The following is a 17,199-nucleotide window of genomic DNA, read 5'->3' as shown; positions in this document are numbered from 1 at the left end:
TGAACCAGATCTAGATTTGTGTCCAACTTGATCCCGACTTGCTCTGACGTCATGCACACGTGGGCAACGATAATCTGACGAGACCAAGGCAGCCGCAGTTCTGAGACGCAGGCAGCGCAGTTGCTTTTCACCAACTGCAAGAGCCAGGCGGACGCAGGCGGACCCAGTGCATGCTGGGAAACGCCGGCCTCTCAGCTGATCTAACAGCTGATTGGTTCAGAATCGACTCAACATGACAACGTTTTATATACATTTTTTATTGATTTTGAATCGGAGGGATTTTAACTGCGATTTGTCTGATTTAAAAGCTTATTCTGTACAGAACACATGTTGTGAGGCTGATAGTTACGTTTAGAAGTCAGAGAGACTAAATCTGTTCCGATTACGGATCATCTACAGTCTGTTGGTAATTAAAATCAGCAACAGATCGCATGTAGAGCATTTTGACAGCTACTCTGTCATAATAAAATCAACTGGAGACTGTGTAGGAGCTGATATATGGGTCTGATAACATTTTATTAAATCAGAATCGGACCACAGTGTTTGTGTCACATCCTGTTCAGCCTGAATGCTGCTGGAATCAGCCAAGGGGGTAAGCTTCGCTTCAGAACTCAAGCCATCATGGCGCCATTTTGTTGCTAACTGGCCATCACCTCCTGTTAGCATTCCGCTGACCGCCATTTTTTTTTTACGTCACTTGACTGCGAATAACTTTACATCTGAAGCGTTTAAAGACTATTTGTCCGTTGTTTAGTTCCAAAGAAACACGACAATGTATAAAAGGCTCCATTACCTTGTACCTCACGTTATGGCTCCGTAGCAGACGTTTTTGTAAAAATAAGCTAACGATTGTGTCATAACCAAGTGACTTACTGTCGCATAGTAGAGGAATTACCGTATAGTACAGGAGAAGCTCACAGGCAGTTTCGACTTACATGAGATATTTAGGTTAATGACTAATGTTAACTAGCATGTTAGTGATCAATAATTAGCCTGTGTCTATGTTATCTCCTTACATATACCTACAGTCTCCGTCTCTGTAAGATTGGGAATGATTGAGATTTCTCTCGGCACAGCTACCAGAAGACTTACAACTTTCAGACACGTTGCTCACGTCACATTCTCTCAGTTGGAGGCTGCGCAGTAAAGCTGGCCATCACCGGAAAAGTGCTTCTAATAGCCTTCACTGGTCTCCGCATAGACAGTATATAATGGACCAATAGACCCCGTTGCTCTGGACGGAGACCAGTGAAGGCTATTAGAAGCACTTTTCCGGTGATGGCCAGCTTTACTGCGCAGCCTCCAGATTTCGAATATAGGCAGTCTTGCGAAAATCTTTGCCGAATTGACAAGTTGCTCCAAAGTTTTCGGAGTTTTCGGAGCTCCATAAATTGACGCGGCCGCCAGCTTGCGCCTGCCGGGGCCACTAGCTCGGCACTCGGACAGTCTCACTCGGAGACCCCGCTGTAGGACCCCGGAGGTCTTTTAGACCGGTTCCGTAAATAAGAGGCTTTTATTTCGCCGTTGACGGATCATTTGTTTAAATATCACAACACATGTCCATCATAAGATTAACGGGAACCTGGGTTAACTGTCTTTTCGGAGTTAAACTCAACAAGCCCACACACACACACACACACACACACACCCACACACACACACACACACACACACACACACACACACACACACACACACACACACACACACACACACACACACACACACACGCAGCAAGCAGAGGAGAGATATACCATAGACTGTATATTATTAGTCTATGAGATACACCCGTTTCTTTTCGGGAGACTTGTTTAAATTATGCCATAGGCTATAGCCTACATTATATTTTGTAGTTAGTTCATATTTTTGGTGTATTTGTTTCTGATTTATTAGAAGTTGAGTTTCAGTCTGTATGATAAATGAACAGTTGTACATAAAGTGGTAACATGCTATGACATGTTATGTAGACTAAAGGGGAGACACCAACCTTTGTAATTTGAATTTCTAATTTCCATCTCCCTGGGCATATACAGTGCACTAAAATAATATAGAAATGATAATTCCACATAACACTAATAGGAACACATAGGACACACCAGTGCATATGCCTATTTATTGTTTTAATTTAAACTGACTTAAACTTATACACTAATAATAGGGATCGCATTTCACTCTTTTGAATAAGTAAAGGGTGTTTGAGCTAAACCATAAACAATAAAATTAAAGCTCAATTAGTTTTATTTTTCAATATTATTGCAATAGTTGTAGCATTATGAGGATTTCTTGTCCGGAGATTGTTTTAACACAAAGTGGTTATATTGTTGTGGTTTTTATTTCTAGCTGGTATTTTGGAGCCCTGCAGGTAGCCTCTGTGCTGGGGGTGTTGAGCAATAACAGGAAGAAGGCATCGTCTCAAACTGTTAACATCGTTTTCTGTGCTTGTGAACTTGCGAGTTAATTCTCTTCTTCTTCCAAGACCGTTCTCCCCAAGAACACAAGTCCGTACTTTGCATTCTTGGTATTGAGAAACGCCCCTGGAAAACTGTCCGACTTGAGAGTGGTTGCTCCTCTGGAGAACAGAGTGAAAAGCAGAGTGAAAGCTGCCTCCTGCTGGCTGTCTGAATGCATTACATCATGCTTTCTTTATTCTCAAAGCCTCGGCACATGATCGGCATCTTTATGAATTAACACTAGACACGTTTATATTAGCCACAAGTGATGCAAATCAAACACCATTAAGAAAATTCAAAACTTCACAATCAAGTATTATTTTAGTTGTTTAGTTTAGTTAGTTTGGAGTATTGTACACAGCCCAATATTAGATAGCCTGATCCACCCTCCACACCAGATGGTGGCGGTATTTCACCAAGAAGAAGAAGAAGAAGAAGAAGAAGACACCTGCTGCCATGTTACTTCACCAACAGGTGCATGCTGGTTGTAGCTAACATGCTGATGGATGATCCTCCACTTCAGTTTCAGACAGGTGAGTTCAACAACACGCTCTCTGGGTAGGATGGTACTGTTCAGAGGGAGGTTGATAGGAAACGTGTGTGTGTGTGTGTGTGTGTGTGTGTGTGTGTGTGTTTTGTCAGTTATTTAAGTTCAACTGTCTGAGTTTGGTCTCTGTTCTGTTTTCTGCTGCAGAGTGTTTCTGAAATGTATTAACTGTTGGTTTGGACACTCTGTGGTGAGATGTCCTGTGTGTGTTGAAAATTTAGATCCCTTTTTTGTTCCTATTTTGAGTCTCCCTTTTGTCCCCTAAACATTACTGTAATATAGTGACGGTGAATTAAAAAATACCCAGCCTAAATGAAAGAGCGAGCCAACAGAGTGAACTGTGAGCTGAACTGAGCATGTGTAAAGAAAGAGAAGGTGCTGTGCTGCCACCTGCTGGCTGTCTGACTCATCTGGGTTTGGGTTCACAGTGTTGCTAAAACTAAGTTTCCATCCACTTGTCAATCGAATTATCTGAAGTTCGGTAAAAAAAACTCATGCGAATAAAGCTGGTGTGTTTCCATCCAACAGCTTTAAAGCAAATAAAAACCTGTGTGTAATGACGCCACATGCTGTTTTGCGATTAAATTGGTATATCGAATTGATTTGAGACATTTTATGGTGTTTCCATTCATTTTTGCATTGAATCTCACAACATTCAAGCATACATTTGCGAACAAAGTTTTGCTAGACAAAAGTAGTTTTTGTTAGTATTAGAAGCCAAGGAAGCTACGATGGGCCTTTGGCCGAGGATCTGATCCAGCCCATCAAAAAGGTGGAACTTGCCTTTTATTTTCCCTTCGGCACCGCTGCGAGACAACTCTCTTTTCTGAGACACGTATCGCTGTCCGAGCCCCTTCATTTACTCCGGAGGACGTCCCACGTCTTGTTGTAACCTTTGTTGGTCCTTTCTTAGATTTTTGCTATCTAAAATAGCCGTTATATTTTGCTCGTAAATTAAATTCAAAAAGTCTCTTGTCTCCTCGTTCGTCCACTTCCATCTGTCTTTGTTGACACCTGTCGTGTGCTAACAGAGTGGAAATACTGGGCGGAAATGACCTAAAACTTCTTCTTCTTCGCTTTGTGGTGGGTAGCAACCATAAAATGACCTAAAACTTAATCGCAATTCATTAATTTATTCGGCAAATAACGTTTCCATCAGCATTTATTGCATAAGCCGTATATCGATCAAGATAAAATCCAATGAGACCGAACGTATTTCCTTTGAGTCGATGTTCATGAAATTCAATCGAATTTGACTGTTTCCATGAGGCATTTTTCATTCAATATCACTTAATTTAGATAAAAATGTGTGGATGGAAACATAGCTACTGAAGTATTTTAATACTTATTGAGTCATTTCAACAGTTCTAATGCTAAAGTGTAAAATAGATTCTGGCTGAGACTCAAAGAGTTAATACAACATGTAGCCATGTGGTGATCTTTTTCTTTCTTTTATTTTGAACAAAAAATGAAATATAAAAATACAATAAGTGTGTTGCAACATACAAAAGGAAAAATAAGAATAAAATGTATAAAGCATTATAAACAAGAAGCAAGATGAAGCAGAAGCTCGTTTTTTCCACCACTTATTCAGCTCTAAAGAGTTCTTCTATATATTATATATTTTACTATATATCTTTTGACGAGTAAAGACAAGAAGTAATAATTCTCTTTATGCATTTGCATTATTTGTCTTTGAGCATTTAGATTCACAGTAATGTGGAAATTATGTCATTCATGGTCCAGTTGTCCTTATCAGATGGTGCGTTCATGCCACCTCGGAATAACCGGGACGGCCCCTGTGGTTACGTTGTTTTCCCGACTGGTAGCGTTCACATGGTCGGGATGCGTGTTCTTCTTCTTCTCTGGTGGGGACGAGTCCCCTCTTGCTCTGAACACTACATGTTACATTAACACAAATATTTTGCACATAATCACATTTTGACCACATCAAGGCAAACTCCTTGTTGTGAAAGTCTGCTTGGCAATGAACCTGGTTGATTCTTGATGTGTAGATTGATAGCATGCAGATACTATCTATTTTAGTCTCTTTCTGACACATTTAAGTAGTTAAACAGAGGCAAGCTGTTGTCTTGTTCACGCATTTGTAAATTGCTTTGGGACTGTTACCTGCTTGTCCATACTGTTGTAATGTCAGTGCATGTCCACCAGATGGTGGCTAAGACATTATCTATGCACTGCCAATACCTGGTAGAAACCAGCAGGGGGATCTGGCCTTGGTTCCAGACAGTTCTCCACTTCTTGTTTTGGCATGGCGTTTATTAGCTGACTATTTTTATACAGCACTTTTGCATGGTGTCAGTTGGGCACATTTAAACACATACTTATTATCTATCATATCAACATTATATTTTTGATTATATTATTAATAATTATACTAGCTTACCCCATCCTAATTAGTACAGTGGGAGACAATCTACATGTTGCAATACCTTAATCATTACAGTGTCATTGATGGACATGCTTGGAAGAGAGCCAGGCACAAGTTAACAACTTTTTATAATTTTATGAATATCATTGATTAATACACCTATCTCAGCTTCACTCAACATGGATCACAATTTGTATTGAATAAATGCCTATCTTGATGTATGCGAGATAGTGAATCTGGCTAAACTTACATAACTAGGAAGAAATGTGTGTGTGTGGGACCTGTGAATGGATCCATACAGTAAGTCAGCTGTAGTTGAGTTACTTTGGATGTGTTGTTCTCTAAGTTATTTCAGGGTAAAACCATTCTGGAGAGAGCTACAAGTAGCAGTACTGGAGGCCAATCAATCGGCCCGTTACTCATTCGTTTTTAAACATGAATCTAGTTTTGTAAAATATGTATGAGAAAGTCTGTTCTGAGAGGGGACTGTGTAGCATCACAGGTCCAGCTCCTTTAGTCAGTCATGCTTTTCTGTTAGAGCCTCTAATAGGTGGAATACTCTACCAAATGAAACAAGAAACTGCACCACCTACCATAACTTCACAGAGTCTCAAGGCATGGCTCTTGGAAAGTCAGACTTGTGAACATTTTTAATCTCCTGGTAATTTTATATTATTGTTGTTATCACTGCTGACCTGCTGCTAACATTGTTTGATGTAAAATATAGCCCGCTCTGCATTTCTTGGTTATGTATGAAAAATGGTCTTGTATTTTAACTATTGTACCATGTTATTAACCTGTGCTGTATTAACGCCTCCCTTATGAGTGATGTAGCCTATTTCATCTTTTTATTACTGCTTGTTACTGCTTTGCATGGTTAAATGGCGAAAGAAGAGGGCTCGGGTCTGTGTTGCTTGGCTGTGTTTTGATACTTGCGTGGCTTCTTATACTGAATGGGGATACTGTTGATGTGCAACTGTGCTAATGTCTTGCTGCTTCCTGTAGCTCTGCATGGCTTACTGAGAAAGCTTATTTGTTGCTTTTACATTACATTACATGTAATTTAGCTGACGCCTTTTAACCAAAGGCATGTGTCATAATCCACTGCGCCATCACCACCTGATCTGTTTGGTGTCTTGTTGACTTCTGTCTGTGTAGTTTAACCTGTACTAATGTCTTGTTGTTTCCTGTTGCTCTGGTCTAAAATCATCTGGCCAAAGGACTACAGTTGAGAACTAGCCAGCTGGCTAACACTGGCACATTTACAGAAATGTTAATTGTGTGTTGTCGTAAAGACTAAGAAACAAAATGTTGCACTCGTATTCTCATTTATTTGTTATTGCTACGAATCATCTGTTTCTTATTCAGAATTGAATTGCAGGTTAAATATAAAGGTCATTGCACAGAATAAACCTACACACAGAACAATTTACAGGAAGACAGAAACAGACACATTCAAACAAGGACAACAATGTGCCATTGTACTATACAAACAAAAATTGTCGACAAGAAATGTGCAAATTAATATGAAAATGACTGATCTGAGAAAAAGTTTGCTTCACAGTAGCTGAGGCTTACAGCTAGTCGTAAACAGGAAATACAACTTCAAGCAGCTTCATGTTTCTATATTAATGCAACACACGCATTAAAGGGATATTTCACTGTTGGAATGCTGAATATATCTTTGAAATGGGTCACTTATGTAGTAGAAATGTGAATTTTTTTTTTCTTCCCAGAATGCACTTGCTTCGCTGCTTTACGAGTCCACTTCCAAGCCACGCCTACCATTTACAGACAGTCAATGAGGCTTGACTCAAATCAACTCAAGTGCGTTTTGTTGTCATTTCAACCATATACACAAAACAGCTTTTCACCATGGCTCAAGTGGTGTTACACATTTAAAATATATAAAAACGACATTATATAAAAACCACATACGAAACAGGCTACATTTAGTGCACACGCATTATAGACTCCGTAAAGTTCAGCTAACGCATACTAGCATTAGCGCTTGGTTGGATGTAAACACTGAGTATAACCACAGCCGTGAATTAGCGTGGAATGTACAATGGTCGGCATTTAACAGTCACAAACTCCTCCAGCGGTGAGCAGTTAGTTGGATCCAAGCACACCATTTCTGCACCAGTCCAGAAAGTTAACACAGCCCACCTCCACGAGTCTTACCCGGCGACAGAGCAGTTGGGAGTATCGTTGAAGTTGGATGTAGTCCAGTTTGTTGTGTAATGAGCGGACACTTGCAAGCAGGATGGATGGGACAGGTGGCCGGCTAGCGGTACCTTTCCACCTAGCAGCTGAGAATGTCCCCTAACCCCGCTACCGGCATCGAGTGAAACCACATGTCGAGGTGCTGGTCTCCGTAGCAGGCGAAGCTTGCGTAGTGTGCTGAGTATTCCGTCTGTAATAACGTTTCCTGCATATACTCCTATCTGTACCATTGTATCCCGTTGGTACACATGTGCCGTAGTTTGAATGCACATCATTATTGTAAACGTTTGCTGCTAAAAAAATTGAGAGCCTGTTTAGCGAAGCTTCAAGATGGCTGACTGTCGTTTTTCGTCCAACCTTTTTTTTTTGTCGTCCAACCCATTGGCATTATCAGTCGGGTGAAAAGAGGTCTGGGACATCAGGAGCTGATACTTTCTTGCTTCTCCAAGGCCAGGCAGTTCTGGTCTGTTGTCCTTATGTCTTTTCCTCAGGACACCAACCGCTGCAACAGTTACAAGAAGCAGTCCAACTGTAACACCTGCTCCCAATCCAACATATCAGCCTACAGGAGTTGAGTTTTCTTCCTTGGAGTTTTCACTGTTTGAACCTGAAGATGATTAAAACACATGAGTCAGTAAATGTGTGATAGAGGAGCAGCTTTCATCCTCTCTGATGTTAGAAACTGCAGCTACAACCTGATACTCAGAAAAACTCACTGAGAGAGACTCACTCACCTGCTGGCTCTGTAACCTGCAGACGGATGGTTCTGATTGGCTCAGAGTCGATGCCTCTCTTTTTACGTCTTGAATTATGTGGTGAAACTCCACACTTGTATGTCCCGTTGTCGATGCTGCTCACATTCTTCAGAATTAAAGACACGTCTCCGTCCTTCAGATCTCTGTCCACCAGCTCCACCCTGTCCTTAAAGGATGGATGCTGGTAGGTTGGATCCAAGTGTCCATCGCTGTAATAGAGGATGATATCTGGCTTCAGGTCAGGTCTGCTCCATTCTACAACTCTGATGGAGGGATTTGCAGCCTGACATGGCAGAATGGCATCATCTCCAAGGTGCACTACCAAAATAATATCTGAAAAACAATAAAAAAAACTACTATTAAAAAACAAAAAGTCATGTTATTTCAACAGTTGTCTCCAGGTGTGTCCCTGCAGAAGGTCTCTGTAGAGTCTCACCTGATGGAGACGTTCACTGATCTGTCACAACTGCAGAGATATCACAGGACTTTATTACCACAAGGTCAACTCTTTACAAGACTGGGATGTGAATATGGCACCATTCACACAGCCAATCAGAGCCGTGGAAACATGTTGGCAGATTATTTTATTGATAAGAGTCGGACCGATGTGTCAGAATCTAACTCTATATAAATATATCAGTATAAATCTGTTTCAATTGGGGCATTTTACCATGTCTGGAAATTAGCTTAAAATGAATTAATTTGAAGAGATGGGTGATAACTAACGTTTTTTTATTTAAAACAATACCGATAATTTTAGTTACAATTTCATCGATACAGATACTGATACATTTCTTAAAATTGTATGTGATTTTATTTTTCAAATAATGGTCTTTTAGAAAAAAAGATCATTACACATACTGGCTGTTAATGTTTCATTCACACACTTCGAAGTGATGAAAACACATTGCTATCATCAGATGGGTGATGACTTTGTTCAGTTCATTTCCTGTCAACAGCACGGTGGGTGGAATTAGCAGGCTAGCTAGCTACCAAACAAGCTAGGCGACATAACGTTATTATCACTAACATAGGGGACTCATGGAGAAATACATTGGTTAAATTTTTTTCCATGACTACTTTATTTACTAAGCATCTTCTGGAATAGAGAAAATAATCACTTTATCTGATGTTTAAAGTAAATAAATAGAATTACGGCCTACCTACAAAAGCAACTTAAAAAATATTTGCACGTTACAAAAAAGAGCAATCAATATAATAAATCACACCGGGTATTATGAGCACACTAATCATCTTTTTTTTCAATTCACATTTGCTGAAATTTATGAACATTGTTAAATTCAAAACTACACAATTTATGTATGTGTAAACAGTTTTCCAGCCTACATAGAGTACATGAGAGGTGACTGTTGAGCTGAACAGTTATCTTCTTTACCAAGAAAAGAGGAAAAGGGAGTGTGTTTTGGTTTTCTAGCAAGGTGAAGGGATGTCCCGCCCTAATCTGCCTTACTTAAATATTACTAAAACTAAATATGATTTTACCCAGGAAAGAAAATAGGACTAAATATAAAATAAGATTACTGAAGGTTTACTGCAGATTTTCTAAGAGATGATGGGTATGTTTAAACTATTAGAGATTGAATACAGAAAATAAGGAAAGATGAGTATCAGTACCGGTAGTTGTAGTAGTACAGTGTTTCCATTCCTCCTTCCTAGAATTTTTTTTTAGCAGTGGGAGCATGGCTGTCTTCATCCTACACAGAAAAACACACTGAGAGAGACTCACTCACCTGGCTCTGTAACCTGCAGACGGATGATTCTGGTGTTTCGGATTTGGTCAGAGTCAATGTCTCCCTTTGTACGTCTAGTTATAACTAGACAATTGTATGTTCCAGTGTCGATGCTGCTCACATTCTTCAGAATTAAAGACACGTCTCCGTCCTTCAGCTCTCTGTCCACCAGCTCCACCCTGTCCTTAAAGGATGGATGCTGGTGGGTTGGATCCAAGTGTCCATCGATGTATAAGTGGACGATATCTGGCTTCAGGTCAGCTCTTCTCCACTCTACAACTCTGAAGGAGGAATCAGCAGCCTGACATGGCAGAATGACGTCATCTCCAGGGCGCACTACCACAATCACGTCTGAAAAACAATAATTAACTACTATTAATAATAAAAAGTCATGTTATTTCAACAGTTGTCTCCAGATGTGTCCCTGCAGAAGGTCTCCGTAGAGTCTCACCTGATGGAGACGTTCACTGATCGGTCACAACTGCAGAGATATCACAGGACTTTATTACCACAAGGTCAACTCTTTACAAGACTGGGATGGGAAAATGGCACCATTTTCGTGAAAACATGATGGTATATTATTTTATAGATAAGAGTCGGACCAATGTGTCCCAATCCAACTCTATATAAATATATCAGTATAAACCTGTTTCAAATGGGACATTTTACCATGGTTGCTAATTTGCTTCAAATGAATTAATTTGAATCTCTTTAAGATATTATATACATATATAGAGAACATTATTCAATATCTTTGCTGGATTAAGAATGTTGCCTCATTATGTGTCCTGCAGTAAGTGAGTGTTAACGTGTCCCCTTCCTGTCATCAGCTGCTGTGAGGAACAACTCAAACTAATAGAGGTTCAACATTTGAACAGAGGTAATGTCTCTCTTTAATGTCCCTGTGGTTCACAGTTTGTATCTCAGCCAGTAATAAATAAACGTAGTAAAGAATACTTTTATTTAATCTTCTGTGTCTCTGTCCCTCTCCACCCTTTTTTTTTAACTGTGAAGTTAGAAACAGTGTGACGATTAGGGATGGGTGATAACAATTTTTTTTTTAATTTAAAACGATACTTTTAGTTACAATTTCATCGATACAGATACTGATACATTAAAAAAGATAATTACACATACTGGCCGTTAAAAAGGAAATCACAAAAGGGGGTGTGTTGTTTCATGTGTAAACAGGTTAAATGTGTTGCTGCGTGTGCCACTTTTTTTAAATCACAAATGGAGCATCTTGCCGTATCCCTGGTGACGATTAGCCTGGAAATCCAGACCCAAATCCTAAAGATTAAGGGTCTGGCATTGAGTAATGAAAATAGCCCAACTCGAGGGGCAGCACCAAGCATGCATTTTCAAATTTGCATTATTCATGTGACATTGTTTCTGTTATATTGATGTATGAAGACTAATAAACTGCAGTTCATATTGTTGTTAGAAGTTTGATGAATATATTGTGTCAGTTGTTGAGATATTTAGAAAAGGCTGATAACATTTGCAAATGTGTTTTAAATGAAGTCAGTTACTAAGGACTTAGTTGATTTTTTTTTTATTCTTTAACAAGGATTCAATACATTAACATTCTTAGCACACCATTTGTGTTGTCCAGTAAACTGGGATTATAATTTGGGACGATTGTATAATTATTAAACTTATCCTATCCTTTATGTTCCTTACTGGCTAACGTATTTCAAGACGGAGCATGAATATGTTGCATCTACACCAGTTCATACAAGCGCAAATAGTAAAATTTCAAGCCAATAGGAATACTTGAAAGTTTGTGAAAGGCAATACAGATTTTGATAATGAAAAACTACACACGTTACACACTGGGGCTTTAAGAAGGCTAACTGACAACGTTGAAATTAACAAAACCAATACTGTTTAATACAGTTAAACATGCTAAATACATAAAAGCCTAAAATGTAACTATAAATCCAGTCTCATCATCAAAAGGAACTTCAACAGATACATATATTTTTCATTTACAGTAAATTTGAATCACATTCACATTTTCTAGAACAAGACAACATCATTCTGTAACACAGGTCAGAAATAAAGTCTACATGAATCCTTTCACAATAAAAGCAGATATTTACCAGTAGCTGCTTCAGAAAGAAGGAACAACAGGAACATTAATATAGCCATGAGAGAGTGTTGATCTGTTCGTATGTCACTCCCTCTGTGTTCTCTGTTCTCGGCGTAGCATACGGTCTGAGGATCGGTGCAGAATGATACCTGTTTGAGAAACTGGATACCGTACGGTCTGAGGATTTATATCTGTGTGAGTGGGAGGATCTAAACAGCACATTCTGTTTAAAGACCTCAAGGGCTTTAAGGCTTGGCACAAAGTGGAGAAGCAGCCCTCTCTGTGGAATTTTGAACACTCACTCCCTAGAAACAAGAATGTGTGTTCAAATCAGTCCACGATATCACATGATCGACAGTCAAGTCTTCGAACCATCTGGATAAATATATATATGCCCTTTTAGGAATTCAGAAGTCTCTCCTCACAAAAAAATAATTTTTACAACAATGTATAAAACATAAATGAACTGAAACAATAGCTTCATGTCTGTTAAAGGAAATCCCTCACTCCAAGGCCTTGCACTCTGTCTACAGATGCAGCCCTCTCTAGGGACTCTTAACTGGGTGACAATGGAAAAACAAAATCATTAATATGAAGATGCTGCCGAATTGTGAGAAACATGGTACAAATTTACTTTAACTTTTCACCACAAAGAGACACAGAAACATTTAAAGACGTTAGATCCCCAACAAAAGAGCAAAAGAGGACGGAGGAGTAGATCATGTCCAGGCCTACGTGTGTGTTGACTCAGCAGAGATACATGAGAGCCTTGCTTCATTGTATTTCATTATGTTTTTATATTTTCAGTTGTCCCCTGTGTTTTCCTTTGCATAAATAAAGACCTTTCCAGCACAAATTCATGCAGAAAAGTTAGAAATGGGTGCATCAAAATTAACCAGAATGAGGTGAGAAGCTTGGCTGCGTAGTTCTGGACCAGCTGGAGGCCGTAGAGTGATTTGTAGTTCATACAGGTTAAAAGAGAGTTACGTCTAGAGTACGTCTAGACAGAAAAATATGAGGGCATGGACTACTTTTTCAAGTTCGGGCTGTGACAATATGCTCTTGCTTCGTAGATGGTTCTGAGGACTGAATAACTAGATATGTGGGATAAAAGTGAAGTGTCTGAATGAAAAATGACACCCAAGTATTTGACAGTGAGACTGATGTTACTGGAGCTGCTGCTGCTGCTGCTCAGAGACAGGCCTGGTTTGACTGCTGATGCATAAAGTCAGGGTAAACCTACCCCGAAACACGTTGGTCAGGTTTTATTATGAAGGATTATATTGGATGTTGAGAGTTTTATTGTGGCAGGCTCATCTCTGTGTGTAGCAGTTCAGACAGAACTTTGAAGAAGAACTTGAACGGCATCCTGACTCAGACTAAGAGGATGGGGGAGTTGCAAAGTTAAATGCTTTGAACCATTTCAAAACATGTATTATGATTTATGAGCCTCGTTTTATAATAGATATAAAGAGAGACAAATCAGACTTCACTTTGAACTTCCTGTTAGGAAAAGAGACGTTGACCTGGGCCAGGTTCAACTATTTTCAACAACAGATTGGGCTCATTAAGCTCAATGATTCGGCTTTTTTTATCCATGACTAATGTCAGTGTGAACTTGGCCCAGGTATACATTCCCTTTGTTTGGTTTTACCGGAGCATTTGTGTGTTGTGTGGTTGGTCCGGTTGAGCGGCATCAGACCTGCATCAACAGGACTTGGACACCGTCCAGGTGAGTCAGTCTCTCTCTCAGGTCTGTGTTTGTTTCTTCTGCTGCAGTTACCATTGAGCACAGGCGTGGAGGGGGTTTCTACTCTACCTGAATCCTTTTCACGTTCTAAATCAGGTCCATCATAAGGTTAACAAAGCATCACCAGATTGTTTTCTAAATGATAGTTGGGAGAGTTGAGCAACCATTAAAACGTGTTTCATGTTTCTTATGGTCAGCACGCATGGTCAAAGTGAAACGTCTGGTCGTTTACACTGATTTGGGTCAAAGGTAGAGCAGCTCTGAGAACTCAATTCTTCTCTTACGGTCTGTAGTATTGTGTCTCCGTCTTTACAAATCTTGCAGACTCTCCGCACAGTCGCCAACGCTGCAGTTGGGATATATCTCTGTAAAAATGTTGCATCCATAGCGGGGAAGTGAGATATTGAGTTGAACTGTCTCATGCTTCATCAGCAGCAGGCGGTTCTGGTCTGTTGTCCCGACGTCTTTTATACATCAGGCCAACAACCACTGCAGCAACAGCAATAAGAAGCAGAGCACCTGCAACACCTGCTACCAATCCACCGTATCCACGAGCTCCTGAAGATAATAAAACATATGAGTCAGTAAATGTGTGATAGAGGAGCAGCTTTCATCCTCTCTGATGTTAGAAACTGCAGCTACAACCTGATACTCAAACACTCACTGAGAGAGACTCACTCACCTGCTGGCTCTGTAACCTGCAGACGGATGGTTCTGATTGGCTCAGAGTCGAGGATTTCTCTCTTTTTAAGTATAGAACCAGCTGGTTCAACTCGACCCTCGTATGTTCCAGCGTCGTGTCACGTTTCCGTCCTTCAGATCTCTGTCCACCAGGTCCACCCTGTCCTTAAAGGAACACGCCGACTTATTGGGAATTTAGCTTATTCACCGTAACCCCCAGAGTAAGACAAGTCGATACATACCCTTCTCATCTCCGTGCGTGCTGTAAATCTGTCTGAGGGTTCCAGCATTAGCTTAGCCTAGCACCGATCCTGCAGGTAACTGGTTCCAGCTAGGCTACTGCTCCGAATTGTGACAAAAGTGACAAAATAACGCCAACATGTTCCTATTTACATGTTGTGATTTGTAGAAGTCTGGCGTGTACAAAAAACAACGTAACATGAGACACAGCCATCTTCTAACAGTAAACAAACCGGGAACTATATTCTCAGACAGGCTTGCTGCGAGCAGATCACTCCGCCCAAGTACTATATTCTTCCGCCTGAGAATATAGTTCCCGGTTTGTTTACGGTTAGAAAATGGCTGTGTCTCATGTTACGTTGTTTTTTGTACACGCTGTGACTCTATAAATTACAACATGTAAATAGGAACATGTTTGCGTTATTTTGTCACTTATTGGGAGCAGTAGGATTACTGGAACCATTCACCTGCATGTTCTGTGCTGGCCTGATGCCGCTGGAGCCGTCAGACAGCTTTACAGCACGCACGGAGATGAGAAGGGTATGTATCGACTTGTCTAACTCTGGGGGTTACGGTGAATAAGCTAAATTCCCAATAAGTCGGCGTGTTCCTTTAAAGGATGGGTTCTGTTGGTTGGGTTCTAAGTGTCCATCTCTGTAAAAGAGGACATTATCTGGCTCCAGGTCAGGTCTGCTCCACTCTACAGCTCTGATGGAGGAATCAGCAGCGTGTGAGAGTGGCATCATCTCCAGGGCGCATGGTTACCACGTGTAGGTCTGACAAATAGTAATAAACAATAACTAGAAGATTTCGCAAGACATTTTGACAGTGTGCCTGCTACTTGGTGCAAATCTAATGCTAATACTACCAGTACTAAGGAAGCTATATCAATTAGGTACACTGGAACAAATTACCGTAAAAATACGGGATTTTCTTTACAGTAATTGACCATTCTTCCAATATACAGTGGAATACTGTAAATGTTGTGGCCAGGCTCTCACATCCACAGACAGCACAAAACAAAGCTCTGGCCCGGCAGTCAGAATGGGACAATTTAATACCTTCAATTTAGAGGGGCCGAACGATCCCTCCCAACTTGGACTGATCCATGTTTTATTAAATCAGATTGGCTTGGCCAGGAAACCTACTTTCCGGAAGTTATGATCACACAGTAAACTGAAAATATTGGAGGAGATGAAAAAAGATGATAAAGAAATGGTCAGCTCTGAGAAGTTGATGTTAAAAATAAAAAAACAGAGTGAGATGCTGCCTTTTCTGTATTAGAAAGACCACGGTTAACACCATGAGCACTGGTGAGGGACCAGGACCAGCAGCAGAGGAATGACAGGTGCACTATCAGGCATGTTGGGCAATAATATGTGTGCTTTAGGTCATAGGTTTTTTTGTCTCCATAATAGGAGTAGTTATGGTAAAGGTTGTAGTAGTGGATACGGAGATTATGTGGCGGCACTGGTTGCTATGTTGATTGGGGCACAGTGACAGAGTGGAGGATGAGGTGCAAAAAATGTGTGTGAATCATGTTGTGAATGCTAAAAGCTGAAGCTACACTGCATTGCTGGCTTAAATGTGTAGAAAGAAGGGGAATTAGTAGGAATAGTTGGAAAAAGTTGCACTGCTGAAAAAAGCTGGAAGTTGAAATTGTCTGAAACTGTCAGAGTTGGATGTGCAATGTATGGTGGGGTGTAATGTAATAATGTATGGAAGAGGGCTGAATGACTTTGCATTTAAAAAGCTGAAAGACGAAATGCATTAATTACAAATATGTTTAAAATAAGATAGGATAAGGTACATAAAATGCAGATGGAGTGTAAGTTTATACATTAGTTCATAAAGTCTAAGGTCTTTGTAATAACTTTTTTATTTTGTCAGACATATGTAATATGTTATTTCTCAAGTCTTGATATTATTTACTGTTTTACACCCTGCTAAACTATGCAAAATTGTGTGAAGTGTAAAACTTCTGATGACAGTAGCAGGCAGAAAAGTCCCAGTTTCAATTCTCTCTTTTTTTCCTTCATTTGGAAATGAATGTTCCACATGTGTAAGTTTGTACCATTATTATAAAGTGTTAGCAGCAAAGGTCACAGCAGGACTAAAAAAAAATTCCAAGGTTGTGATTCGGCTCGATGACAAACAAACAAACTGGACTGACTGGTGACACTGATACTAGACAGTCAGCAGGAAGTGACCTTTGAAATAGTTTATCATATAAAACTTTAATTTTGTGTGCCGCAACGACAGAACAAAAGAACACCAACAAAATGTGAATCTAAACAATGAGCATACTCCTT

At 40.0% G+C, this 17,199-nt stretch overlaps 2 protein-coding genes across 3 annotated transcripts in view; both read right to left on the bottom strand.

The window, feature by feature from the left end:
* LOC114574062 (low affinity immunoglobulin gamma Fc region receptor II-like) overlaps positions 1–17,199 on the bottom strand; it is a 392,591-nt gene that overhangs the window by 19,401 nt on the left and 355,991 nt on the right. The gene's annotated exons all lie outside the window — the stretch shown is intronic.
* Positions 7,341–17,199, bottom strand: part of LOC114574090 (CD276 antigen homolog) — a 42,783-nt gene continuing 32,924 nt past the window's right edge. For both annotated transcript variants that reach the window (XM_028606405.1, XM_028606404.1), the window contains exons 3-5: positions 10,122–10,272; positions 8,350–8,703; positions 7,341–8,222 (exon numbers count right to left, since the gene is read on the bottom strand). In XM_028606405.1, coding sequence (XP_028462206.1) covers positions 8,173–8,222; positions 8,350–8,703; positions 10,122–10,272 — 555 coding nt within the window. In that variant the 3' untranslated portion in view covers positions 7,341–8,172. The remainder of the gene's footprint in view (positions 8,223–8,349; positions 8,704–10,121; positions 10,273–17,199) is intronic.

Source organism: Perca flavescens, chromosome 19, assembly GCF_004354835.1.
Source record: "Perca flavescens isolate YP-PL-M2 chromosome 19, PFLA_1.0, whole genome shotgun sequence".
Classification (NCBI taxonomy): domain Eukaryota; kingdom Metazoa; phylum Chordata; class Actinopteri; order Perciformes; family Percidae; genus Perca; species Perca flavescens.
The sequence above is the reverse complement of the archived record's forward strand: the minus strand, read 5'-3'. Positions and strand labels throughout refer to the sequence as shown.